Here is a 23,368-nt window from a genome sequence, read left to right on the forward strand (position 1 = left end):
AAATTTCACCCGGTGGTGTGGCATAACATTAATGGGTACATATGTTGACTACCTTTTTCAACTTTATTCTTCGAAAAAAAAAAGAAATCTGTGGAAGTTTCCATATTGATGACCCATTAAAACACACGTGCCAACTTTAGTGACCACCAATTTTAGAGACCACGAGAAACCTACAATACCTTGTGTGGGTGGACGCCTTTTACAAATTGTCCAGTACAAACGAGCATACAAGTGTAATGGGGTATTTCGCACGCATTATAATTATGTCGCTATAAGAAAAACTACACGTGCATTACGTCTTTCACAAAGTCTCCTTTTTGGGTTAAGTGTTTTTTATTATTATTCTCATATTTACGAAGCAAAACCGAGAGTCAAAATGCCACAGTGCATCTATTTGTGAAAATTTGACATTGGACTATTTCTTTCAGAAAACACAACATTGGTATTAAAAGCAGCACACACCCACCCACGTTTGTTTCAGATATGATCAATATTTGACAAGCAATGAGTACATGCATTCACACCTTCTAATCAAGCTTTGAGCACTTAATATACAGTTAAATACATTCTTATTGGAAGATATTTCTCACAAATCGTGTATGTACATACATGTATCACGAACTGTTAAAAGCAAGTTCAAAAGGAAATAAGTAAATCTGTGTTAACTATATGTTTCACCATAATGCCATCACTATCTGAACATTCTGTAAAATTAAGGAATGTCATAGTATACATAAGTTAAATTAAGGAATGTCATAGTATACATAAGTTAAATATAACTTAAACTTCTGAAATGAGAAAATACTTAAAATGTCTATAAACTTGTTCAATGCCAAAGGAAAAGAAACAAACAAGAACAATGGGAAAGAAAACTTATCAACCAATGCCAGTCTTTTTGACAATAATTTCATATCTGATTCATTTCTTTTTGGATATAACTTAAAACCTTAATGAAAACAACTATAATGCCTGTAAATTTCTTCAATGCCGAAATAAACAATGAAAACTAATCAACTAATGCCAGACTTTTTAATAACCATTTCATATTTTATTTATTTATTTTTTGTATAAACCTTAATGAAAAAAAGACTAAAATGCCTATAAACTTGTCCAATGCCAAAATTAACAATGTAAATATGAAAGAAAACTAATCAACTATTATATAAATACAGCCTTTTTGATAATGATTTCATATTTTATTCATTTCTTTTTGTATAAACCTTAATGAAAAAAGACTTTAAAATGCCTATAAAGTTGTCCAATGCCGAAATGCTGAAAATGGGAAAGAAAACTAATCAACTTATGCCATTGCCAGTCGTCCTTTTGATTATAGTTCCATGTGTTAACATTCTCTCAGTCATATATTTAATAAAATTAAAACAGTAAATAAACTTCCCAGCTTCTTAAGAGATAGTGTATCTGATTCAAACAAGAACATTTCATAAGGTAGTTCTAAAAAGCAATATAAATAACATAAATAGCCGAGAGGAGAATTATTTGTTTCAGTTTACCATTACAATATACTTGAAAGTAAAACCATTGAAAAATTTACTTTGTGTTTTAGGTGAAATTTTTTTAGAGTGCATTTTTTATATTTAACACCAAAAGCTTGTTTTCTTACTTTTCAGAAACTCATTTCATATTTTATGTACAAAATGGCAAATAAATTAAGATCATTTACAGTATATGTATATATAGTCTATATGCATTTGCTCAAACAACCTTTTATACAAGCACTTACATTTTACATTATTTACAATACTTTATATATATAGTATATGGTATTTACAGACACAAGACCATTAAAATGTTGTCTTAAGCTTAAACATAGACTCTGCTCAGTGGCATAGGGTCAACGCCACAAATAGAGAACAACAACAACACCCACACATTCACAAACAACAAACATTATATGGAATGTGTAATACTAGGGGGTCAGTAAAATGTAAATTTATTAAACTAAGTTTGTGTGCACAACCTCACTCTTGTTCCAACAACCCTGAATAAAAACCAGAAACGTAAATGCGGTATACATGTATCTTATCTAAGTATTCATTAACATGTAGAAACTTAAAAATGAAGCAAATCATAATAAAAAATAAAAGGTAACAACCAAGAATGTCTATGCTAAATGGATTCTAACTCTATCTGAAGACAAAGGAATAGAATTCAGAGTAGCTAATACAAACTTTTTTAAGATTTGATGCAGTTATATTTTTTTGCTATAATACAATACCACAATAAAGGTTTAAAACAGAATGATAATAAAGTTTCATTATTAAAAGCACTATTATAAATTCATTGAGATGTTATTGCATAGTTTAATGCGAAGCTTTTAACAATAAATAGTGTATTAAATGACCGATTTCCACACAATGACCAATACAAAAGTTTCATACAAAGCTTTTTACAAGTGACACCCTTATTCAAAATCAACACATACACATGCAGTCATCGAAATTAGACTTTTGGATCAACAAGCCCGAATTATTATACTATTGCTTGGCATCAAATTTTTGAACAAGCCCTGCTATATAAAATTCAGAAGTTGAGCGAGCCCGAAAGACATTTTACCAGTGCAGGGCTTGGGTGCTAATGTGCTAATTTCGATCACTGTACATGTATGACAAACATAAATTTTAAGTGATAAAGCTTTACCAACTTAGTGCTATTTCATTCAAACATATAACCCCCGGGGGGAAGGCACTTTTAAAATATACTACCTCCTTACAGAAGCAAATTTACCCTTTCGGGGTCAAAATTAGCGAAAAGACACCCACTGATATACTATTTAAATAATTGCCTTCCCACCATGGGTTATATGTTTTACTGGAATAGCCCTTACTAAATTTCATTCTTTACATCAAGTTCCTTAAAAAAATGTGTCAAATTCAATACAATGAAACCCATTTCAAAGCCATATTTGATTTGTTTTCAGGAATAAGTATGTACATTTTTCTAAAGCCATATTTTTCAGTACATGTACTTTTTAGAAATACTTCTTTCAGTATTTTGAAAAAATACAATCAACATTCATTAATAAAATTGGACAATTTAATCAAACAAAAATTATCAAGCATTGTTTTCTTATTTTTTTATAACCATCAGCCTTTGATTTTTTGGGGTACTATTATTTAAATATTGGTATTTGAAAAAATGGTGTTAAACTATGACATCTTCAATTTGTTCATAACAATTGAACTTGAATAAGTTTTCAGGAAATTTAAAAACATTATAAATACATAGTGAGAAATATAAAACACATTTTCATTTAGTTAATTGTAACAATTGAACTTAAACAGTTTCACTTAAAGCTGCACTCTCATAAATTGACCAATCTGACAACATTTCTATTTTTTGTCTTATAGAATGAGCCAATTTTAGTGTAAATGTCTGGAAACCAGTGATATAAGACTGCTGATAAAAGTTCAGATCAAAGTCTTCATATTTAGGTTCAAAAATTCATTTTTATGTCTAAAAGCATTAGTAACACTTTAAGAAAAATAAGTTTTTCGGCAGTTTTCCAAATAATTGAGATATGTTCTATAGTTATCTATCTTATATGAATGAGTTGAAGGTATTGATGCTTAAGTTTTAAGACAAAATTAACAGAAAAGTTAAAACTGTCAATCTGTGAGAGTGCAGTTTTAAAATAAATAAAAAATGCACAGTGACAAATATAAAACAAAGTACATGACATATCAAAATAATAAGTCTATCTTCTCTTCTACTTCATCCCATTGTTGTTATCTTTCCATTATGTATAAGCAGTTCATTGTTGATTTTTTTTGCACACATCCATTATTAGACTAGCTTCACATGCACGCCGCAGGTAGTATTAAGACTGTGAACTCCAAAGAACTACTTTAATTCATATTGTTTTAACACATTTTTTTGTCTCAATGCGCTCTATGTTAAGCAGAATGACGTCAAAACCATAAAAATAGATACATGTAAATTGTATAGCAGTCTGAGTATGAGTTTTGCTTGTTCGGCTATTTCCGCGCTGTCTTTTTGTATCCCGGCGTTTTATTTTTTATTACAGGAGAGATAATGGAGGAGACTGGAGTGTTGATTAAGCAGGTGGAAGTGTGGCCTACACCTCCTAAGTCGTGTACCCATCCTCCTCGACCAGTAGAACATGCACAGTGGAATCTGCGGGTTCAAATAAAATTGGCTACATTGATTCTATTAACAAAAAATATCAGGGTTTGTAAAAAACAATACCGGGTAAGCAAAATATGAGTCGTTAATCTGTGTCCAATTTTATCCTTTTCTGTATCGCATTTAATAAAATTTTGCATGTCAAAAGTAATTTTTTGTTTAAAGTTTAACGAATTATTAAAATGCAAACATTCTTTACCATTTTCGGTTGCATTACCATTTGGCAGGCCTGCAATACAATTATATAGAAATAATTGAAAATGAAGTAATTTGACAAATATGATTAAATAGTGGATATTTTGGAACTTCTGTGTAAAATAAAAAAAAAATTCAGAGTGACTAAAGAAAGAGATATTTTCACAGATGAAAATATGAGTTTCTGTGGTCATCAGTTAAATATATTTCCATCATAAATCGAAACTCAACAAATTTTCTCTTAATTTTATGTTAAAAATTACGAAAAATGTCAATTTATTTGGGGTAACCTTGAAAATCAAACAATAAAAATAATGTCATGATGTCCCTTTGGTGACGTCATTTCAAACAAGTTCAACTTGGCAGGTGAATGCTACATTTCTTTGGTTAAACACAATAGAAACCATATATTTAGACTGCTACCTCTTTATTTAGAGGTATACCTCTATTTTTAGACTAGTACTTCTAAATTTAGACCCGCATCTCTAAACCACATAGATTTGCATCTGTATTTCCGCCCTACTTTTGTCTTTAAGCAACTTTTGACCCAAATATTCTGTCATATAAAGAGAGGCTCCCATAAGCCTCATTTTAAAAGATAATAATTCTATGTTTCACTCCATGCCGCAAAATTAATTAAGACTATTATACAGCAGTAAAATAATGTGTTACCTGTATTGTGTCCATTCTGTCGGGCTGCACCTGGAATGCAAATATGGCATTTTATGTAGCTGAAACAACGTGCCAAAAACAATACTTATTATAAGATTTATGTTGTTGAAACTGTCTGTTTCTATTAATTTTGATTTTTTTTTTCTTTGTTATTTTGTCCTCTACAGGAAAATTTCTTGTTTATATCGATAAACAAGGTAAACTATTTATCAAAGCATGCCACAGTCTATAATATTTTTGCATAAAAGTGTCTTTTAATTATGAGAGAGGAAATTCGAATTAGGAGATAAAAGTCCAAGTCTTAATCAAGAGATAACTAATTCCTAATTCTGATATATACTAGTAATCTTGTTAAGAGGAAATGAACTCTCTAGTTAGGACTAAGTATCTCTAAGAGCCAGATACAAGTAGAATATCTCTCAAAATTATTATGGACTGTGACACTGTAAATGTTCTAAGTTTTGGGGTTAGAAGGTGACCCGATATGGGATATACGGGGCAATGGAAACCATATCGGGTGAGAGCGTCAAGCGTATATCACGTCGACAACCTGTTTACATGTTTCATCGAAATATAGACGTGATTTTGGTACAATATAAATTTGTTGACCCAATATGGAACAACAGATGTTTGTCATACAATACGCCCCCCCCCCCCGGCAGTTTTAAGATTATGACCATTCAAAATGTGGGGATAGAGTGTGTTATGACCATGACCTTTGACTCTATGACCTTAAAATCAAATCTGAGTCATTAGTTGGTCACCAAAAACTTGAATGTCAAGTTTAAGTGTCATGGGTGCAGGCATTGTCAAGTTATCACACAGACAAGCTTTTTTCGTTTAAGGTCACTGTGACCTTGACCTTTGACCTAATGACTCCTAAAATCATAAGGGGTCTTCTACTGGTCAGGCCTAACCCCAAGTTAAGTTTGAGGGCCATGGAAGCAGGCATTGTTCAGTTATCACTTGGACAACCTTTTATCATTGAAGGTCACTGTAATCTTGACCTTTGACCCTATGAGCCCTAAAATCGATCGGGGTCTTCTAATGGTCAGGCCCAACATTCACGTCAAATTTCTTCGAAGGGGGGCATAAGAAAATGGTGTCACCGCTTGACCAGCCCTGGACCAATTGCGTTGCGTCATTAATGTTGGAGGCATGATATATTTCCATAACTATATTCAAATTATTTATTTTACAGTTTGGTATAACTGAATATTAAATCTTATGATTTTCTTAAAGTCAATGACCCATCATGCAAAGTGGACAACCATTTTTATTAGTTTTTTCACATGTTCTCTTATATCGCAACTGTTTTAATGATGACTCAAGTATAAGCATATCAGACCCGTAGCTGACTGTTCACAAATACACAGTTATGTAATGAAATTTTGACAGGTCAAATTTTTTGTCATACCAATAACCCTGAATTTGAAATAAAAACCGAATGGGGGTAGGAGGTGAAGGGTTAATATGCTGTCTGTCAACGATCTGCGTAATCCAAAATTTGCACTACTTATGCGCCTGCGTATCACAAAACAAGAGGCACATCAGTGCCTGTGCTCCACTGGCCAAAAGGTTCAAGCAAAGACCACCTAACGAACATTTTCGTCAAGTTTCATAGAAATACAATCATCAATTTTTGAGGAGAAGTTATTTAAAAAAATTTTTTACTTTAATAGCTCTGGCTGCCATGTTGTGCAGTGGACCGAAATGATTTGGGCAATTTGAGTAAAGGAGCACCAAACAAACATTTCTGTCAAGTTTTATCGAAAAAAGGTCATCGGTTTCGACGACAAGTCGTATAAAGTTTTTTTTATTTTTTAGCTCTGGCAGCCATGGTGTGCAGTGGACTGGAACCATTTAACAAATTTTGGTTAATGACCACCCAAGGAACATTTCTGTCAAGTTTCATCAAAATCTGATCATCGGTTAACATTTAATCTGAATAGATTATGAAGCAAATATCTAACCTGAACAAGAACTGACGAGATAGAATCGACTTGGTGTTTCACTTACACTTTTCGGCCATTTAAGTTACTAAAAATAGCTGTTTCATAAACTTTCAGAATGTCACTTAAACGAAAATTAATGTTCAGTCTATATATACTTTCCTATGTATAAATGTAAGGTTTTTAAATTGATCTTTTTGTGAGAACTTTATGCTTATATGTTTACTTAAAAATTATTTAAAGATGCTATAGGTGAAAAATTAAGACATTATTTTTTTTTCTATTAAAGGGAGGTAATTCAGTAGTAAAATGTAATCAAAGCTATTAAAGCATGGCATTTCTTTTCTAACCATGTTGATATTATTACAGTCTATTCAAGCAAGATGCCTTTTGTTTTTACATAGTACCCATAGGTTCTGAAAAACAAGGAGCACTATTCCCAACAGAAGGATGTCACTCTGGCGGCCATATTGTGCAATGGACCGGAACCATTTGAGCAATTTTGGTAAAGGACCACCAAAGGAACATTCCTGTGAAGTTTTGTCAAAATCCGCTTATCAGTTTCAGAGGAGATGTCGTTTAAAGTAAAAGTTTACGCACGCACGCACGCACGCACGCACTCACGACGGACAATCTGTGACGACATAAGCTCCATGGCCTTCGGCCAGTGGAGCTAAAAATGACAACTCTTTTGGACTAATTAATTTTTTAACAGCAGAATTTAACATCAAATATATACAGTTCAATGGAAGTCATATATAAATTAGGGATCCAAACCATATGATATTCGAATATTTGGTATTTCTTTCAATATATATATAATATTCAATTACCAAAATACAACTTTTAGATGTTGTAGTAAAGAAGCATTTTATTAGCTAAAGAAATAGCCTGAGGGCATTCTAGCCCTACTTGTTGCAACAACAACAAAATCGAATATTTGAATATTTTGACATTCGAATACTAAACGTTTGATCAAATATTTGTTTGCATCTCTAAATTATCAATTGTTTTTTGGGCTCTAGCCATGTGCCTCTTAGCTGAGTTTATACTTAAAATGTTTGAATACTTGGCGGTCAAACTTTCAGGGAGGGGGCTGTAACTGATGGACATATAACTCGTGGCCCAATCCTCTTGCATGCTTGATTTATAAAAGTTTGTTTCAAATATTGTGTTAAGCTTTCCATAAATATTTAATTTTTATTGTAATATTTGTTTTTATGCAAATTAGGCTACCGGGGTATATTGAACAAGAGGGCCATGATGGCCCTAAATCGTTCACCTGAGTAAAAGAGTTTAACCTTTGTTATTAATATAGCTTGTTTCTCAAAGAATATTGAACAAGAGCTGTCAAAGTATGTGAAAAATGCCCCCCAATGTGACATTGATCTATGAACAAGTACATAAAAAGTTGATCTTGCCTTTATGTGTCAAATACATATTGCAAGTTATATTAAATTGCATCTGAGCATAGAAAAAAAACCAATCATACTAAATGACAGCCAACACTCTTTATGTCCTCATATTCAGCATTCCATTGTGAATAAACCTTAGAGGTAGGGACATGCGTCTTGCACACGACACGTTGTCTTGGTATGTCGAAAACATATGGCAAGTCATTTTAAAATCTGTCCATATAAGAGAAAGTCACAGCGCGGACACGACAGCCTATATTTTCCTTCAGGTTGCCATGGCAACCAGAGTTCTGCATGGAATTAATTTTTTTGAACAATTTTGAAAAAGCACCAACCAAGGATCATTTCTATGAAGTTTCATCAAAATTGTCCAAGCGGTTTAGGAGAAGAAGATGATTGTAACCAATTGTTGACACTTTTCCTTTAGGTTGCCATGTCAACCAGAGTTCTACATGGAATTAATTTCTTTGAACAATTTTGAAAAAGCACCAACTAAGGATCATTCCTATGAAGTTTCATCAAAATTGTCAAAACGGTTTAGGAGAAGAAGATGATTATAACCAATTGTTGACATGTTCCTTTAGGTTGCCATGGCAACCGGGCCAAACAAAATTATGTGAACAAATTTAAGAGAGGTCCATGCAAGGACACTTCAAACCAAATTTGCTGAAGATCTATCAAGGGGTTCATGCGAAGAAAATGTTAAGGTTTTTTTACTAATTTTAGCTCTGGTGGCCCTTAAAAGGGACCAAACAAAATTATTTGAAAAGACCTGACAGAGGCCCATGCTAGGATGCTTCAGACTTGAAGATCAATCAAGCAGTTAATAAGATCAAGTTGTTTAAAGGTTTTTCTATTTTTTGCTCTGGTGACCCCTAAAAGGGGGCAAACAAAACCATTTGAACAAAGTTGAGAGAGGACCATGTAAGGATGCTACATATCAAGTATGGAGTCATTCTGACCTTTACTTTCAGAGGAAAAGACGTTTAAGTGACAAGACAATGTAAAAACAAATGACCCCTGAGCAAGGCCAATTTGACCCCAGGACAATAATTTGAATACCTTTGGTGTAGGTCCACTAGGTAACACTATATACCAAATATGAAAGCTCTAGGTCTTATATTTTGGAGAAGAGGATTTTTAAAGTTTTATTATATAAGACTATATAAAAATATTGAAAACCTAAGCCTATGAACACGGGGCGTGGCCAATTTTGACCCCAGGGCTAAAGTTTGAACAATCTTAATAGTGGTCCGATAAACAATGCTTCATACCAAATATCTTAAGGCCTTCGCCTTTTGGTTTCGGAGAAGAAGATTTTATAAGTTTTCATCATATACATATATAAGGAAACCCATGACCGCCCGGGTGGGGACATTTTTGGACCCCAGGGCCAAAGATTGAACAATATTGGTACAAGTCAACTAGATGATATATCATGCCAAATATCTAAGCTCTTGTCACTACTTGATTTTACGTGTGTATCTATATATGTATATTTGTTATTAATTGATGTATGTGGCCCATATTGAAAATTGGTATGTGTACTAAATATGTTATCCAGTTTAAATTAAGACGTTACTTGTCTTTGTGAGTTCGGAGAAGATTTTTTAAGTTTTCACTATAACACATATAGAGAAAACCCATCAGCCCCGGGGTGTGGCCAATTTTGACCCCAGGGCCATAATTTGAACAAACTTTGTAGAGGTCCACTAGACGATGAATCATGCCAAATATCTAAGCTCTAGTCCAAGTAAGTTCAAAGGAGAAGATTTTTAAAGTTTTCACTACAAACATATAGAGAAAACCCATGACCCCCCGGGGCGGGGCCAATTTTGACCCCAAGGCCATAATTTGAACAATCTTTGTAAAGGTCCACTAGACGATGAATCATGCCAAATATCTAAGCTCTAGTCCAAGTAAGTTCAGAGGAGAAGATTTTTGAAGTTTTAACTATAAACATATAGAGCATACCCATGACCCCCCGGGGCGGAGCCAATTTTGACCCCAGGGCCATAATTTGAACAAACTTTGTAGAGGTCCACTAGACGATGAATCATGACAAATATCTAAGATCTAGGCCAAGTAAGTTCAGAGGAGAAGATTTTTTAAGTTTTTTTAGAGAAAACCCATGACCCCCCGGGGCGGGGCCAATTTTGACCCCAAGGCCATAATTTGAACAATCTTTGTAGAGGTCCACTTGATGATGAATCATGCCAAATATCTAAGCTCTAGTCCAAGTAAGTTCAAAGGAGAAGATTTTTGAAGTTTTCAATATAAACATATAGAGAATACCCTAACCCCCGGGGCGGGGCCAATTTTGACCCCAAGGCCATAATTTGAACAATCTTTGTAGAGGTCCACTAGACGATGAATCATGCCAAATATCTAAGCTCTAGTCCAAGTAAGTTAAGAGGAGAAGATTTTTGAAGTTTTAACTATAAACATATCAAGTATACCCATGACCCCCGGGGCGGGGCCAATTTTGACCTCAAGGCCATTATTTGAACAATCTGTGTAGAGGTCCACTAGACGATGAATCATGCCAAATATCTAAGCTCTAAGCCACGTAAGTTCAGAGGAGATGATTTTTGAAGTGTTCACTACAAACATATAGAGAAAACCAATGACCCCCCGGGGCGGGGCCAATTTTGACCCCAAGGCCATAATTTGAACAATCTTTGTAGAGGTCCACTAGACGATGAATCATGCCAAATATCTAAGCTCTAGTCCAAGTAAATTCAGAGGAGAAGATTTTTGAAGTTTTAACTATAAACATATAGAGCATACCCATGACCCCCCGGGGCGGAGCCAATTTTGACCCCAGGGCCATAATTTGAACAAACTTTGTAGAGGTCCACTAGACGATGAATCATGACAAATATCTAAGCTCTAGGCCAAGTAAGTTCAGAGGAGAAGATTTTTTAAGTTTTTTTAGAGAAAACCCATGACCCCCCGGGGCGGGGCCAATTTTGACCCCAAGGCCATAATTTGAACAATCTTTGTAGAGGTCCACTTGACGATGAATCATGCCAAATATCTAAGCTCTAGTCCAAGTAAGTTCAAAGGAGAAGATTTTTGAAGTTTTCAATATAAACATATAGAGAATACCCTAACCCCCGGGGCGGGGCCAATTTTGACCCCAAGGCCATAATTTGAACAATCTTTGTAGAGGTCCACTAGACGATGAATCATGCCAAATATCTAAGCTCTAGTCCAAGTAAGTTAAGAGGAGAAGATTTTTGAAGTTTTAACTATAAACATATCAAGTATACCCATGACCCCCGGGGCGGGGCCAATTTTGACCTCAAGGCCATTATTTGAACAATCTGTGTAGAGGTCCACTAGACGATGAATCATGCCAAATATCTAAGCTCTAAGCCACGTAAGTTCAGAGGAGATGATTTTTGAAGTGTTCACTACAAACATATAGAGAAAACCCATGACCCCCCGGGGCGGGGCCAATTTTGACCCCAAGGCCATAATTTGAACAATCTTTGTAGAGGTCCACTAGACGATGAATCATGCCAAATATCTAAGCTTTAGTCCAAGTAAGTTCAGAGGAGAAGATTTTTGAAGTTTTAACTATAAACATATAGAGAATACCCTAACCCCCCCGGGCGGGGCCAATTTTGACCCCAAGGCCATAATTTGAACAATCTTTGTAGAGGTCTACTTGACGATGAATCATGCCAAATATCTAAGCTCTAGTCCAAGTAAGTTCAAAGGAGAAGATTTTTGAAATTTTCTCTATTAACATATAGAGTATACCCTAACCCCCCGGGGCAGGGGCCAATTTTGACCCCAAGGCCATAATTTGAACAATCTGTGTAGAGGTCCACTAGACGATGAATCATGCCAAATATCTAAGCTCTAGTCCAAGTAAGTTAAGAGGAGAAGATTTTTGAAGTTTTAACTATAAACATATCAAGTATACCCATGACCCCCCGGGGCGGGGCCAATTTTGACCCCAAGGCCATAATTTGAACAATCTTTGTAGAGGTCCACTAGACGATGAATCATGCCAAATATCTAAGCTCTAGTCCAAGTAAGTTCAAAGAAGAAGATTTTTGAAGTTTTCACTACAAACATATAGAGAAAACCCATGACCCCCCGGGGCGGAGCCAATTTTGACCCCAAGGCCATATTTTGAACAATCTTTGTAAAGGTCCACTAGACGATGAATCATGCCAAATATCTAAGCTCTAGTCCAAGTTAGTTGAGAGGAGAAGATTTTTGAAGTTTTAACTATAAACATATAGAGCATACCCATGACCCCCCGGAGGGGGGCCAATTTTGACCCCAGGGCCATAATTTGAACAATCTTGGTAGAGGACCATTTGGTGATCCTACCTACCATATATCAACAGCGTAAGCCTTGTGGTTTGGGAGAAGAAGATTTTTAAAGTTTTTCCTTTCCATTGCCATGGCAACCAGAGTTCTGCATGGAATTCAATTCTTTGAACAATTTTCAAAGGGGACCACCCAAGGAACATTGGCTAAGCGGTTTATGAGGAGATGTCGTTTAAAGTAAAAGTTTACGGACGGACGACGGACGCCGGACAAATTGTGATCACAAAAGCTCACCTTGTCACTATGTGACAGGTGAGCTAATAAAAAACAGGAGATGTTTGTCAAACATTATGTCCCCCCCCCAACCCTCCCCTGAGTGTCATGTGTTACCTGCATTGTGTCCATTCTGCATTCCAGCTGCACCTGGAATGCAAATATGGCATTTTATGTGGTTGAAACATTGTGCCAAAAACAATACTTATTATAAGATTTATGTTGTTGAAACTGTTTCTATTATTTCTATTTTCTGCAATTTCTATTAATTTTGATTTTTTTCTTTGTTATTTTGTCCTCAACAGGAAAATGTCTTGTTTATATCGATAAACAAGGTAAACTATTTATCAAAGCTTGCCACAGTTTATGATATTTTTGCATAAAAGTGTCTCTTAATAATGAGATAGGAAATTCGAATTAAGAGATAAAAGTCCAAATCTTAATCAAGAGATAACTAATTCCTAATTCTGATATATACTAGTAATCTTGTTAAGAGGAAATGAACTCTCTAGTTAGGACTAAGTATCTCTAAGAGCCAGATACAAGTAGAATATCTCTCAAAATTATTATGGACTGTGACACTGTAAATGTTCTAAGTTTTGGGGTTAGAAGGTGACCCGATATGGGATATACGGGGCAATGGAAACCATATCGGGTGAGAGCGTCAAGCGTATATCACGTCGACAACCTGTTTACATGTTTAAATGTTTCATCGAAAAATAGACGCGATTTTGGTACGATATCAATCCCCCCCCCGCCAGAGTGCCATGTTGTCAGGATTATATGGACAATTAAATGAAATATACATGGACCGACATGACAACTGATTTGTCACTGACATTGGATGCCGTTGAGGCAGTTTTAAGATTATGACCATTCAAAATGTGAGGATAGAGTGTGACCATGACCTATGACCTTAAAATCAAAACTGAGTCATCAACTGGTCACCTAAAACTTGAATGTCAAGTTTGAGGGTCATTGGTGCAGGCATTGTTAAGTTATAACATAGACAAATGTTTTTCATTTAAGGTCACTGTGACCTTGACCTTTGATGTAATGACTCCTAAAATCATAAGGGGTCATCTACAGGTCAGACGCAACCCCAAGTCAAGTTTGAGGGCCATGGATGCAGACATTGTCGAGTTATCACTGAACAAATTTCGCATTCAAGGCCACTGTGACCTTGACCTTTGACCACCTAAAATCAATAGGGTTATCAACTGACCTCCAAGTCAAGTTTGAGGGCAATGGGTGCAGGCATTGTTGAGTTATCACTTGGACAACCTTTTATCATTGAAGGTCACTGTAACATTGACCTTTGGCCCAATGACCCCTTTAATCAATAGGGGTCATCTGTTCGTCAGGCTAAACCTCCAAGTCAAGGTTGAGGGCCATGGGTGCAGGCATTGTTGAGTTATTGATCGGACACCTATAACCAAAACAAGAGGCACATCAGTGCCTGTGCTCCACTGGCCAAAAGGTTCAAGCAAAGACCACCTAACGAACATTTTCGTAAAGTTTCATAGAAATACAATCAGCAATTTTTGAGGAGAAGTTATTTAAAAAAAAATTTTACTTTAATAGCTCTGGCTGCCATGTTGTGCAGTGGACCGAAATGATTTGGGCAATTTGAGTAAAGGAGCACCAAACAAACATTTCTGTCAAGTTTTATCGAAAAAAGGTCATCGGTTTCGACGACAAGTCGTATAAAGTTTTTTTATTTTTTAACTCTCGCAGCCATGTTGTGCAGCGGACCGGAACCATTTGGGCAATTTTGGTTAAAGGGCATCCCGATGAACATTTATGTAAAGTTTCATCAAAATCTGATAATCGGTTTCTGAGAAGATGTAGTTTAACGTTTTTTTCTATTCTTAGCTCTGGTGCCCATGTTGTGCAGCAGACCAGAACTGTTTGGGCTATTTTGGTTAAGGACTACCCAAGTAACATTTCTGTCAAGTTTCATTGCAATACGATCATCGGTTTCTGAGGAGAAGTCGTTTAAAGGTTTTTCTATTTTTACCTCTGGGGCCCATCTTGTGCAGTGGACCGAAACCATTGAAGCAAATTTGATAAAGGACCATCCAAGGAACATTTCTGTTAAGTTTCATCAAAATCTGATCATCGGTTTCTGAGAAGATGTTCTTTAAAGGTTTTTCTATTTTTTTGCCCTGGCAGCCATGTTGTGCAGCGGACCGGAACCATTTGAGCAATTTTGGTTAAGGACCACCCAAGGAACAATTCTGTCAAGTTTCATCAAAATCTGCCTATCCGTTTCAGAGGAGATGTCGTTTAAAGATTTTGCTATTTTTAGCTGTGGCGGCCATATTGTGCAATGGACCAGAACCATTTGAGCAATTTTAATAAAGGACCACCCAAGGAACATTACTGTCAAGTTTCATCAAAATCTGCCGAACCGTTTCAGAGGAGATGTCGTTTAAAGATTTTGCTATTTTTAGCTCTGGCGGCCATATTGTGCAATGGACCGGAACCATTTGAGCAATTTTGGTAAAGGACCACCAAAGGAACATTCCTGTGAAGTTTTGTCAAAATCCGCTTATCAGTTTCAGAGGAGATGTCGTTTAAAGTAAAAGTTTACGCACGCACGCACGCACGCACGCACGCACTCACGACGGACAATCTGTGACGACATAAGCTCCATGGCCTTCGGCCAGTGGAGCTAACAATAGGGGTCATCTACTGGTCAGGCCCAACTTCCATATCAAGTTTGATGACCATAGGTCTAGGCATTGTTAGGTTATCACTCGGACAAATTTAAAATTCTTTCATCATTAAAGGTTTTTTCTGTGACCTTGACCTTTGACCCGATGAGCCCTAAAATCAATAGGGGTCTTCGATTGGTCACGCCCAACCTTCATGTCAAGTTTGATGACCATACGCCCAGAAATTGTTATGTTATCATCGGACAAGCTTTGGTCTACCGACGGACAGACCAACCGACCCACTGACCGACCAACAGACCGACATGTGCAAAGTAATATACCGTAATTCACCTAAGAGTTCGGACACCTTAAATTAATTATTTTTTTCGCTGTCCGAATACATAGAAAATTACCATTTTTACATTTTATTTACATGTTTGTTTAACCTGCCTTTTTTCTTCATGTTTGCATTTTACCACTTATTAATTTACCCGTAGTAATCAATGGTCATAAACTTATTTATTACGCCTATAAGTGTAAATCCTTCATCAAGTTAATTAAAACACCATTTTATACATGCATTGAACTGAATAAACACATTCTATCGGCTTCAGATCAAAGAGTCACACTGTGTGACGTCACATAACTTACAGTTATTATACCCACGAGGATCTCGTGGAGAGCATGGACATTGCTATGCAGGATTAATGTATAACTGTACGATTATTGATTATTACAGTCTATAAGTGAGATACAAGTTTGAAAGTTTATTGGCAGATCGTTTTACAAACATGTCATGTCTATGTTTTCTTAATCCCTTGTTGTTTCTTTAATCCTCCAATAAATATATCACACTTCCTTTTCAACAGGCAATAAATCGTTTAGGATGGGTAGTAACTAATTAACTTCTCACCCTGTTGTATACGGTTAGGTAATCTAGCCAGGCATTGTAAAGATAAAAATCAATAATCTTCGTCTGTGAAACTTGGTAACTGTGAAAGTTATGATTGATGTCCTTTGGGTGTCCGAAAATTAGGTACGCAAAATAAATTATTTTGGAAAATAATTATGGGTGTCCGAATATTTAGAGTGTCCGAACTCTTAGGTGAATTACGGTACCCCTCTTTTTCAAAGGGGTCAAAATTAGGGATGCAAATGAACAGCAAAATTGATGTTAGGTATTTCTTTCGATCGAATATTCAATTACCAAAATACATCTTTTAGAAGTAGTAAAGAACTATTTTATTTGCTAAAGAAATAGCCTGGGGGTCCAGGGAGCCGGAGGCCCCCGGAAGCTCCAGGAATTAAACATTTTAAAACACATTTCAAAGCCTTTCCTGACTTTAAAAAAATCAAATCTATGTTGTATATTTATGATATTTCTGACAGCTTTTGTCAACATACATAAGGCCCCTTACAAAAACATCCCTCAATACTTAAAGTCTTGCTCATTAATCAAGAATTCATTTAACTCTGTAATTCATACAATAAAATAGTTGATTGTTTTCCAACACAGACTGTCAAATCAACTTTTGACAGCTATTGCCACCTCCATTTGTTTTTCGCAGGTTGTTCAAGCTCTTTAGTATTATGCAATGTATGGGGGCAGAAACTTCATTGTTCAATTTTGACGGCAGTATTTCGATTTATTTCTTTGTTAATTTTTGCCTCCAATTTGCGGTATGTCGTTAAAGTCATAAAGGATACTGACTAAATATTCGGCGAAAACCGGCTTTTCCCGCCATCCAAGTTTTTGTTGGTGCGGAAACTGCCGAGGTTATTCGGAGAACATCGGAATGACAATGCTTTTTTACGAAATGAAACGACTGTTTTCGGAAACGTTCGGCTGATATCGCCAATAGAATTTTACTACTCTTGGCAACGCTATTTATAGAACGAATTTGGGAACCAGTAATTTTAACAACTTTGTTTTGTCTTCAATTTTGAGTAAATCGCGATGTTGATGATGGGGTATGGGGTACCCCCCTCTGAAAAACTCACCGGATTTACACGATTTTGGAAAAATGACCCTTGAGAAGACTGAAAATACAGAATTCCGTATTAATACGGAAAACTTTCACCCATGTAAAATCAATAGGGGTCATATACTGGTCATGCCAAACCTCCAAGTCAAGTTTGAGGGCCATGGGTGCAGGCATTGTCTAGTAGGCACTCAGACAACCCTTTTGCATTCAAGGTTACTGTAACCTTACCCTTTGACCTGAAGACCCATAAAATCAACAGAGGTCATCTTCTGGTCAGGCTGAGCCTACATGTAACGTTTGCTGACCATTGTTGAGTTATCACTCGTTATCACTAGAAGAAGCTTTGTCATCCTTTTCACGTAAAAGGTCACTGTGACCTTATCCTTTGACCCCTTAATACAATAGGGGTCATCTACTGGTCAGGCCTGACCTTCATGTCAAGTTTGATGACCATAGGTCCAGGAATTATCAAGTTTGCATTTAAAGTCACTGTGATTGACCTCTGACCCAATGACCCCTTGATTCAATCAATCAAGTAAAGTTTTATTGTCCTTGATTAAACTGTGCATGAGTTATTATGTTATAAAAGACTTTGTCCACCAAATAACAAACTGAAAGACATACTGTCTGACAAATTGACATTGTTAATAAATGAGGCATCATTTTATAGGCAGGTTACAGCAGAGAATATGAGGTCAATTCCTTAAATTGTTGACAATCAAATGGACAATCAGTCAGGCAATTAATACAGTACTGAAGCATTCAGACTGGTTATCAAACTTGTTTGAGATGTTCTATCAATAGAAATTATGATAAGATTTGATTAAAATTGATGAAAAATTATCAAGTGAGAGAAATTTCTTTAAACTACATTCCCCTGTTTGATAATAGATAACTTTTACCACCTTTGACAAACAAGCTCAACTGACCAGACAGAACAAGGTTAATCTACCATGATAATATGTAAATTCCACCCAACAACATTTATGAAAGCTTCAATACAAAAGCAAAATATGATTTTACCTGTATCGGGTGTTCTATTTCTTATAAAAATGGCCTCTCCATTCTGTGCACCAGAAGTTCTATTTCTTATGTCCTCTCCATTCTGTGGACCTGGAATAAACAAAAATATCGTACATTATTCAATGATAATCGATATGGCTGCAACAAAATGCTGAAAACAATATTGCTATAATAATTACAAAATGCAGAGCCCATTAAGCAATATTAAGTGATATATCGGAATCAATTTTGATAACTTCATTTAGGACAAATGATTCAAGTCCCGTCATCATAAAGTTGATATTCTTAAAATATGAATCATTACTAGTTATAGTATAATACAATGAATTTCAATGTTCTGTAGCATTTTACTTTTGCATTGCATCAAACATTGATTTACCAATCACTGAAATTTGTCTTTTGGTTGAACAAGCCTGAATTCATTTACTTCTGCTTGACATTATATTTTTGAACAAGCCCTGCTGTATAAAACAAAGAATTTGAGCAAGCCCGGAAAGCATTTTATCAGTGCAGGGCTTGCGGGCTTGTGCTATTTTTGTCAACCAATATTTTTTGGCAAGGTTAACATTGAACAACTTTTGTTGTGTATCTTTGCACAGACAGGAACATTTCTCTTCAAAAAATAAAATAAAGCATATTGCCATAACGAGCAACAATGGTTCCTCAGACAGACATTCCTCCTTTTTAATTCTATAATCTTATGATTTTTGTACAGCATTTTTAAATGAGTCACATGAACCTCTCTTTTTACTCCTAATAAATTGAAGCACAAGACCAATAAATGATTTTGAAGATGATCAGCACTGTACCTTTTTTTTTCCAGCAAACAATCAATACGATATTGCTGAGTAACAACAAGACCACCAGAACAGCAAGAACAGCAATGGCAGCTATAGCGCCTTTCGATAATCTGTAGTCGACTCGTGATTCTCTTTTTCCTAATCCACTGTCTATGGAACTCTCTTCTAATCCACTGTCTACTGAACTTTTACCTACAACACAGATATGTGATCCTCAGGGCAATTATAAGACCCAGTCACCTCGTGCCACTCATACAATCAACAATGAATATTTCTTAATGCTTAAGCTGCACTCTCACAGACATACCGCTTTTACAACATTTTTTTTTTATTATTGTCTTGGAAAGAGCAACATATGCAAATATATGCAAATCAATGATAAATGATATCTGACAAAAGATCAGGTCACAGATTTTCATATTTCCGTTCGAAAATTAATGTTTTATGGCGTAAACCATTATAAAAGTTACTGAATGGTTTAAGAAAAATGCATAAAACATCAATATATGAATTTAAATATTAAAGTCTGTAATCTAAAAGATTTTTGAAAAATATATATATATGCCGCCCTAATGGCCCGCAATTAGTGATTTCGCATTAAATGTCCGTGATCTAATATAAGTTCATAACCAACTTTGCAACCAAGTTTGAGAACTGTCACTCAAAGAGTACTCTTTTTATGGTTCAAGGTCACCACAACCTTGACCTTTGACCTACTGATCTCAAAATTAAAAGCGGTCATCTGCTGGTTACGACCAACCTCCCGACCAAGTTTCAGGACCATTTGACCAAGATCCAGGGGGGGGGAGGGGGAGGATACAAATTGATACATTAGGTTGTTATGATAAACTAGTCTGAGTTCTAAACCTCACACTAATGTCCATTAGCATTGATCATGCGCGTTGATAGATGATTAAATAGCCAAAGAAAAGGAAATCACAAATAACAACCACATAACACAAGAGTATCAATACATGACCAAGAACAACCAGATATGGGTGATTTCTTAATATTTGAATTTTCAGTTTTATGCGTAATATACCATATATGTATATATATATATATATATATATATATATATATTACTCATCAAATGAAGCATAAAATATATATAATATACAAAGGACCTTCAAAGCATGGATGCTGCCATTCTTTATTTATAAAAAGGAAACCTGAGATTATATAATATCTAGCTTGACATATTTATTATTAGAGTATTTGCTTGTTGCAGTAAACATCTTAATGTTACAGATAGAAACTTCAAACTTTAACTTACCTTTCAGTGTGATGACCATTTTGGATCGATTCATTGTTACAGAAAGTGTATATCTTTCAGTCAAAGGTATCGTCCAATTTTCCGTTGAATTAGATGATCGATTCCAAGATACAGAATATGTATTTCTTTCAATCAAAAGATTCATTGAAGTAAAAGCAGAGGAAGCTGAGGAGATATCAACAGTCGTCTGGTTTTGACTTAAATTGAAGCCGCTTTGACACGATCCATCTGGTTGCAGTGAAAGATAAAAATGATCCTTGAAATCTTCATCAATTTCTGCAGTTTCATGCAGAGGATCGCAATCTCCGACACGACGTCGTGTGTCAATTTCATTGACACTGATAATGTCATTCTTGACCTCTGACCAAACTTTTGCCACCACATGGAATGTGACTTCTCCTGCAAAAAAAATAACCCAAACTAGAAATGTTGTTTTTCGAAGCGCCACTTCAAGGGGAGATAACCCTGCAATGTGATAGAGAGTTATAACGCTTGCAGGTTGCTCAACTTCATATCGCTATCGTTGTATGTTCCAAGTATCATCAATTCCTTCAAGCAGTTTTTGAGTATTTGCAGGACAGAATTTACCTTATAAAAAATGAACGAGGGGAGATAACTATGAGAAATAATTCTTGAGGGTGCACAACTTCACATCAATATCTAAGTATTTTCCAAGTTTCAATTAATTAATTCCAGTCAGTTCTGAAATTTATTTTTGGAAACAGTGACCTTGACCGGGCTCCAAACACAATCCAATGAAAAGTATCCATAAACTCTTCCTATTTACCAAGTTGAACTGCAATACGTCCATCCTAACTGAAGTTAATCAGAACCAACAGTTTTTCTAATTTTAGTAAAAGTGAACTTGTCCTTGGCCTGAAGAGGCTCAAGCACAATCACATGAAAGGTCTTCATAAACCTTTCCTGTATACCAAGTTTGATTGCAAAATGTCAACTCTAACTAAAGTTATTAAGTACAATGTCAACTGTTTTTCTATTTTTGATTATCTTAACCTTGACCCTCGGGGCCCAAATCCCATGAATGATCTCCATAAACTCTTCTTATATATCAAATTTGGTCACTTTATGTAAAATCTTACTAAAATTATTAGATACCAATGGTAATTTTGATGCTGGCCGCAAAAGCTGTATTTGTAAAACAAATTTATGATGATCATTCAAAGATTTGTAAACAGTGAACCTTGACCTTCAATAGAACAGAGCCTAAAATATCCCAAGCAAGCACTCCACATGTTCTTAATATATATGAACAACGAGTTTGGTGTCGATCATAAACAAAACTGTAGTTATTTGCTGGAACCCAAATATCAATATTTAGTAACGGTGACCTTGACCTTTGATGTGACAGACAAAAAGCAATCCCAAGCATGCTCTCCACATGTTCTTACTATACACCAAGTTTAGTGTCCATATAATAAACAACACTTTTTCCTGGAAACCTTGGTGACTGCTTAACAGCCCTAAACGACACACACGTGATTCTAATTATCGTTGAAAACCCAGTTAAAGGGACTGTCTCACAGATAATAAAATAGCGAAAAAAAGAAAATTGTCGAAAAATGACATAAACTTGGCATCAATGTGTACAATGCATTGAAACTTACTTACTGAAGTACCACATAGTTTACAATTTATTAAAGTTTAGCAGTTATTTCGTATTTTTTCATTAAAAAAAGTTACTGGGTATGTCTACCAGGTAGAATTCATTCCTTATGCGTGATTGGCTTGTCTGTGTTATCACCTGATATTACCGAGGTAGGTTTATAGCTTAATTATGTCACCCGACCAGAGTAAGCCTTAATAGCTCAGTAGGTAAGACACTGGTCTTCAATTTTTGCGACGCGGGTTCGAACTCGGTCTCCGACACAATTTTTTTTTCACATTTTGGTACTTTTTTTACAATTATGATATCAAAGCGTAACACATTCTATTAGATAATTGTCCTGAGATTCGTTACAGAAAAAACTTTTTTTGGTGCCAATCTGTCACACAGTCCCTTTAATAATAAGAATAGAACAAGGGATGTTTGTCAAACATTATGCCCCCTGAGCGCCATGTTGTCAGGATTGACTATATGGACAATTGAATGAAATATGCATGGACCGAAATGACAGCTGATTTGTCACTGACAGTGGATGCCTTTGAGGCAGTTTTACGATTAGGACCATTCAAAATGTGAGGATAGAGTGTGTTATGACCATGACCTTTGACCTCAAAATCCATAGGAATCATCAGCTGGGTCACCAAAATCCACTGTTAAGTTTGAGGGCCATGGGTGACAAGTTATCACACAGACAAGCTTTTTTCATTAAAGGTCACTGTGACCATGACCTTTGACCCGATGAACCCTAAAATTATAAGGGGTCATCTACATGTCAGATGCAACTCCAAGTCAAGTTTGAGGTCCATGGGTACAGGCATTGTCAAGTAATCAATCAAAACATTTTTGCATTCAAGGTCACTGTAAACTTAAAATGACCTTTGACCCGATGTTTCCTTCAGTCAATACAGGTCACCTACTGGTCTGGCTCAACTTCCATGTCAAGTTTGATGATCATAGGTTCAGGCTTTTTTGAGATATCACTGGGAGAAGATTTGTTTGTGTTAAAGATTACCGTGACCTTGACCTTAGCCCAATC

The 23,368-nt window shown here is 35.6% G+C and overlaps 1 protein-coding gene across 1 annotated transcript in view; it reads right to left on the reverse strand.

Annotated features, from left to right (window-relative positions):
* Positions 1 to 285: 285 nt before the first annotated feature.
* LOC128229992 (serine/arginine repetitive matrix protein 5-like) overlaps positions 286 to 23,368 on the reverse strand; it is a 46,167-nt gene continuing 23,084 nt past the window's right edge. The window contains exons 6-12 of the mRNA XM_052941956.1: positions 20,709 to 21,107; positions 19,442 to 19,624; positions 18,633 to 18,722; positions 13,082 to 13,114; positions 5,032 to 5,061; positions 4,364 to 4,393; positions 286 to 4,155 (exon numbers count right to left, since the gene is read on the reverse strand). Of these exons, the coding sequence (XP_052797916.1) occupies positions 4,106 to 4,155; positions 4,364 to 4,393; positions 5,032 to 5,061; positions 13,082 to 13,114; positions 18,633 to 18,722; positions 19,442 to 19,624; positions 20,709 to 21,107 (815 nt within the window). The 3' untranslated portion in view covers positions 286 to 4,105. The remainder of the gene's footprint in view (positions 4,156 to 4,363; positions 4,394 to 5,031; positions 5,062 to 13,081; positions 13,115 to 18,632; positions 18,723 to 19,441; positions 19,625 to 20,708; positions 21,108 to 23,368) is intronic.

This window comes from Mya arenaria, chromosome 4 (genome assembly GCF_026914265.1).
Source record: "Mya arenaria isolate MELC-2E11 chromosome 4, ASM2691426v1".
Classification (NCBI taxonomy): domain Eukaryota; kingdom Metazoa; phylum Mollusca; class Bivalvia; order Myida; family Myidae; genus Mya; species Mya arenaria.